The sequence below is a fragment of the Procambarus clarkii genome, chromosome 36 (genome assembly GCF_040958095.1).
Source record: "Procambarus clarkii isolate CNS0578487 chromosome 36, FALCON_Pclarkii_2.0, whole genome shotgun sequence".
In the NCBI taxonomy this organism is placed as follows: Eukaryota; Metazoa; Arthropoda; class Malacostraca; order Decapoda; family Cambaridae; genus Procambarus; species Procambarus clarkii.
The window spans coordinates 7,796,733-7,803,082 of record NC_091185.1 but is presented as its reverse complement, the minus strand read 5'-3'; the positions used below and the strand labels follow the sequence as shown (position 1 = coordinate 7,803,082).

General features: G+C 45.0%; 1 protein-coding gene across 2 annotated transcripts in view; it reads right to left on the bottom strand.

The window, feature by feature from the left end:
- Positions 1-295: 295 nt before the first annotated feature.
- The window catches only part of LOC123756085 (uncharacterized), a 62,871-nt gene continuing 56,816 nt past the window's right edge, over positions 296-6,350 (bottom strand). For both annotated transcript variants that reach the window (XM_045739069.2, XM_069336534.1), the window contains exon 4: positions 296-1,213. In XM_045739069.2, the coding sequence (XP_045595025.1) occupies positions 959-1,213 (255 nt within the window). In that variant the 3' untranslated portion in view covers positions 296-958. The remainder of the gene's footprint in view (positions 1,214-6,350) is intronic.

Sequence of the window (6,350 nt, the reverse complement as noted above, 5' to 3'; positions counted from 1 at the left end):
ATATATATATATATATATATATATATATATATACATATATATATATATATATATATATATATATAAATTATATATATACATATATATATATATATATATATATATATATATATATATATATATATATATATATATATATATATATATATATATATATTATATATATTATATATATATTATATATATATATATATATATATATATATATATATATATATATATATATATATATTATATATATGTATATATACATATATATATATATATATATATATATATATATATATACAGTATATATATATTAATTATAAATTATTAGTAAAAGTTAACAATTGTGCTTTTACAAGGACTATACTGTAAATCACTTTTGAGAATCAACTTTCAACACTGGCCTTTAGGGTTAGTATTAATACATTAGCATACTGTATTGAATGGAAATGACAACAATGTTCATTCATAACATTAACATCATGACCTGTATATAAGTTAAGTTATTCTCCATTCAGCAGTAGACCTAAAACACAACATCTCCAACTCATGCATTGAGACATTACACTAAATATCTATCACGCTGTCCATAATTTCCAAGATCTTAGTTACCAATTCCATTCCAAATGCTCTTCGCAAAACTATTCTGATTTTAAAATTTTATCCAAAACGTATTTAAATATTACATGTATTTTAGAATAAAAACAAATTTCTTTAGTATCAATTATAAGACAGAGCATGATAGAGGAGACATGCACAATATGTCTCAGCATGCTGCCTGTACAGAATGGGAGCAAGGTGCTATCCTTCAACACAAGTTAATGCTGTAGTCAGTCTAAGCATCATGAGAACAACTGTCTTGAAATTGGACAAAACATGAGAAATGTACTGGATTTCTTGTAAATAAAATAGCAATGACAATCGTGCAACCTGCCAACATCAATCTAGCACACTAGCACCTTTCCTAATCCTATAAATCATCCATAATCTCATTGGGGTCTCCTACAGTTTCTTCTACTAAAGTTTCACGATATGTTCCCAAATGTCGAGCATTGGGATCCACTCCACGAAGAACTGATAAAATTGTATTTACAGATTTTCGAGTTTTGATGTTGATACGGTGGTTTTCAGGCTCAAATTCTACATAGCCCATTCCCTTGCGTCTTAAACGTTTGAGAAGGCGACGTTTCTGCTCCATTGGAAAAACCATTTCAAACTGATGGAGCTGAAAAAAGTAATACAGGTACAGAAACAAGGTTCTTCCAGAAAAATAAATGTATGCTTTAGAATTATTTATCTTTGGAATTAAAGTAGCGACTTAATTTTCAAGAATTCCCTTGGTGATCTGTATGAAAAACTCGGACGTTATGTTATATGAAAAGCACTTTTCTGAACACCCCATTCAACTGCTTCTCAAGATAATACCTGGATATGCCCATAGAACTGGGCCATGTAGTCAGGCAGGGCAATATAGTGGCACCATTACCACATGCAACTTATCAAAATGTCCCTGAAGGGTCATTACAAATACATATAAGCTGCTAAAATACATATATTTCAGCAAATTGTGGTGTTAAGAAGTCAATGGAGATCATTGATTTATACTAATATTACACTATCTTGTGATTCTCTGCATTAATGTTTCATGGTGATGCTTGTTGCTGAAGAGAATAACATTTCATATGCTTGGTGAATGGTTTGTTTGGGGTGTATAAATACCCCAGAGTATTATTATAGAGTTAAAGCCACAGAAAGGTACCAAGGGGCCAGCCAAGAAAATAAACCAATTTCTGGGGAAGCTGCCCCTATGGCTCCCTGAAGCTATCTTGGTGAGATTATTCCATACTAGAAGTCACAACAGTTGCAAAAAAAAATTGTTAGGCCTATTAGGGACCAGAGCCAGAACCTGGGCCCCAAACATAGGTGCAGGGAGCAAGTGACAAATTCCCACCTTAACTGAACACCTAGCCAGAAAGTCAGCAAAGTTTTAGACAACTGCAGGGCTCACAGAAAACAACGCCTTGAAACCACCAATGTAAATGATTTGCATAAAACATGGGAGTTACTCAAACTATCTCAAAACACATTAGTACTGATCACCACCAGGCAGCCTGTCCCTAGCTTGCAGCTGGCTCCCTTGATTAGTTGGTTCTGTTGCTGATGTTATGGTGGACATTTCTACCTGTAGTGCTCTGGTCTGCCAGTTGTGGGCAAGCCCCTCACCATCAAGCTATGTGTTGGCCATCTTTGTTTCTTCTGCAAGAGGCCATTTCCCTGTGTTAGACACCCTTTATCTTAGTGTTAGCTTCACATGCATGTTTTGCTTCTGGCATCACGTGTGGGTTTAGCTCGGATTGTGCTTCAAGCTACATCCATTCAGGGCTTTTTCCCTGGATGTTCGCTAGTGCTACCCTTGCACAGTCAGAGTTATCTTTATTGGTGTGTTTAGGAGTTTGCCCCCTCGAGAAACCAGGATGGAGAGCCTCGCCATGGGCTAACTACAAGTCTGTGACTCCACTGTTTGGGCTTTTGCCTTAGGATGTTATTTTCGTTGTGCTGGGGGTACTGAGTTTGCATGCTAGTTTATATGGTACACCATGGTTGCCTTTCATACCCTGGTTGCTTTGGCTGCATTTGGTGACTGTTCATCCTGGGGTTTCTGCTTGGTTCTACCTTTAGCTACCTTCTTGAAACACCTGGTAATCCCCTTGCATGCCTATGGCATGGTTCATTATGGATCGGCCCATCAAGCCCACCCTCACCAAGTGCAAGCTTGAAGGGAGTTCACTGTCTTTGCTACTTGACAACGATCATTCTTTCTGCCTCAGACATGCTGACTGCTGAGTCGGTGACACCTACAACCCAGAGTTCTATGACATATGTTCTCATTGGGTGTCTTACCTTACTGGTTCAGCTTTAAGTTAGGAAGCTTTTCTGGCAGCCGCCACTTTGCGAGCTGAGCTTGCTCGGGTAAGGTGTTTGCAGTACCCTGTACTGCCTAGCTAGTTCAACAACACGAGTATCATTTTCATGCTTCCGAATGATCTCTTGTTTTTCCTGTTGTCATCCTCACATGCAATTTCTTGCCTTGAACCTTACCACTGGCTTGTTCATCTGGATTTCCCAGAGTTGGTCTCAACAGTGTTAAGCACTCTTACTGCACCCCTATCAAATATGACAAGTATTCTGTGAGCAGTTAAATGTAATGAAACCCCATTTTCTGCGTGAGCCCCAGAGGCTCCCCGAGCTTACTGGGCTGATATGTATGCATTAAACTGTGGCATCAGTCGATAGGAGTTCTTTTGCCTACTGGGGGCCACGAGCCAGAACCTGGCCCCCCTCAGAGAGGCTAGGGAAGCAGTGGCCTATGGAAACCCCCATTTATTTGGAAGCATTCCATATCTGCCTTCGACCGGGGCTGGCACCCAGAAAGGTAGGCATCACAAAACAAACCCCACATGATAAAAATAATTATTATTGCTACCCTAAGACTGAACAGAGAAAAGAACTGCCCAATTCTAAAACAAGCAAACGTCACACCCTGCTGTCACGTCACTCATCTGCGCTTCCACCCTCTCCCCAGGAGAGGGAATGGGAGATCTAGAACTCCTGTACCGGCTGCTCCACCATTCAGTTCAGAGGCTGAGCATAAAAACCATGCGAAAAAAAACACCGACCAGAGGGAGAGAGGGTGCCATGGAGCCCCCAGAACTCGCCCAGAAAATGGCATTTAATTACAATTAACACTGGTTTTCTGTGCGAAGCCCCTACGGCTTCCCAGAGGTACCTAGCTAAAGAAAAATGAAAAAAGGGACTTACCCGAGAGGGTAAATAACCCCGCGGATGACCAGAGAGACCTGGTCCGGCAAACAGGGAAGAAGAAAAACCAGACCAACCCAAAGCGCGTCCCCGGACACAGAAGCCAGTGGAAGACGGCAAAGCCACACATGCAGAAAAGTAGAGGAGAGGCGAAGGAGGTGCCCCACACCCATACGCGGGGAAAACCCTGCGTTCTCCCCATAGCAGCAATCCAAAACACCCCCAATAGCTATCAGGCACGGACTGGAGAAGTGAGAGGAGTGAGAGGCGAAGCACCCGAGAGAGAAGGACGCAGAACACCAGCACACTGCCCATATCAAAACAAACTATCACGGCCCATGCGCAGCCAAAGGGATGCCAGATTTAGTTTGCTAGAAGTCGCGAGCTGAAGAAACAAAAATCACGAATGTGACCATAAAACCAGACAAAATACTGTTGGTAACGATTAATTCCCTTTGCAGAATATACAGGTCACCTGTGAACAGCAGGCAAAAAGAGTAGTAGTAGCAAAACATACATAGCATAGCTCTTCATGCGGGCTACAAGTAGCCCAATCAGGCTACAAGTAGCCCAATCAGGCTACAAGTAGCCCAATCAGGCTACAGGGAGCCCAATCTGGCAACCCTGCAGTGCAGGACAGGAGGTCCGAACTGCCCAACCTGCTCAGCGGGAAGGCGCCAACAAGGAATGTGGAAAGAAACTGTTTCAGCAGTGCTGAGACAGACCACGGAGAGAAGATACAATCACGAAAGAACAAAACAGGACCGAAACCCGAGAAGAAGCACAAAGGAGGACCAACAAGCCCTTGAAAGGACTGGAGGGAAGCCACACTGGAAGACGACAGACGTTCCAATAATATGGGAAAAAGCAAAAACCTTCCCGAACCTTCAAGACACACTAGAAGCAAGCGTAAAGAACGAAGGCACAGAAAGGCACAGACGCACCCGAGACCAAAAGTCATGCAGAACCCCGAGAAGAGGGGAACAAGACGGCTAAGGTCCATCCCGAGAAGGGCAGAGAAACGGAGAAAAATACACACCGACAGGACAGTGGGTAACAACCTGAGGAGGGGCAGATGCCCAATATCTCATATGGAGAGGGGGGAAGAAAAAACCCCACTCCTCATAACTGCAAGCCCTGCCCAGAGGGTAGAAAAACCCCGGCGGGGTCCAACGGGGCCCGAGGCCCCCCAAGTCCGCTTCTCACCAGTCCCGGAATGCACACAGCAGGCCCCCGGGGCCGAGCCGTCCCCCCAAATCCCCAACTTCACACGAAAAAGCCGGGGCAGTCGAAAAAGTACTAAGGCAGGGAGCCCACTGGCAGACTCATACAACACAGCTGGAGGAACAGGCTTGAATGCCTCTGTCACTACCTTGGAAGGGGAAATCCCCGAGACCGCCCGAGTCTCAAGCCAATCGAAACCCTGCCCCGACCCCGAACCCACAAACGGTAAGGATCCAGATGTAGGGAGGAATGGGAGCACCAGACTAGACCACAACAAGGGAAAGACAAGGGGGGCGTGGGAGGAAACAAAACCAAAGCGACCGACACCCCCAAGCCCTGTCACACCAATAAAAAATGGGGCAGCCTCGGGGCTTCCGGGAAGCAAACAACCTAGCGTATTGCCACCACCGGAACTCAACATGCAATGCATGCCTGCACCCGCATAGTCAGCAGAAGACTAAGTAAACGAGCCACAGACAAGCAACAAAACTCGCAGGACTCCGGGTCAAAGGTGCCACCGACCCCACAGGCAGCAGACGGAGGCAAAAACAGTGAGAGTCACCCTGAGACAAGGGGACAGAGCAAACCTAGAACTTGCACAAAGCGAAGGGGGACTCCGGGGTTACATCCATCGGACCCACATGTCCCCGTGGGGATTCCCAGGGTCCTGAGACAAAACTCACACTCAGGGAACCCCAGGCAGGGTACTGCTAACCGGTGCCCAAGTCTACCAAACAACTTTCTAAGAACTGAACCCCTGGGACGTGTACACTCACAGGGACCTAGCAAGGGTAACCACTGGAAGAAGGAAGAATACTCAGTACACAGGGGGGCCAGAACCAAGGCAGAACCCCCCCACCAGGCAGACAAACAAAAAGAAAAAGAAAACCCCGCAAGAGGACAACGTACCCAGGCGGAACAGAGCCGGCCGCTATGATTGGTGAAAACAAGCTGCGCAGTACCCTGCGCCCCTACCAGTGCAAACTGCTCCCTACCCTAAAGTGAACAAGGGAGACAGAACACCCTAGCACACAAAGGGCAGCCGAAAACCAAGCAGTAAACAGCCTAGCAGAGGCAGAACCCAAGGAACTTGTGGAAGGTGGCCCCGAGCCCCAAGGGCACCTTACTTACTTACAGGGCACCTAGGGAAGGAAACCCTAGGTGCATGCAACCCGAGTACTGGAGAATTACTCCCGGCTCACGCACCACCTAGAATACAGTCACCACACACTAGGTACAGTGCTGAAACAACCAACGGAGCCAGAGCACACGACCTCAGAGAAGGTGGTGGAGGCCAAGACCGTCAGTAGTTTCAAAGC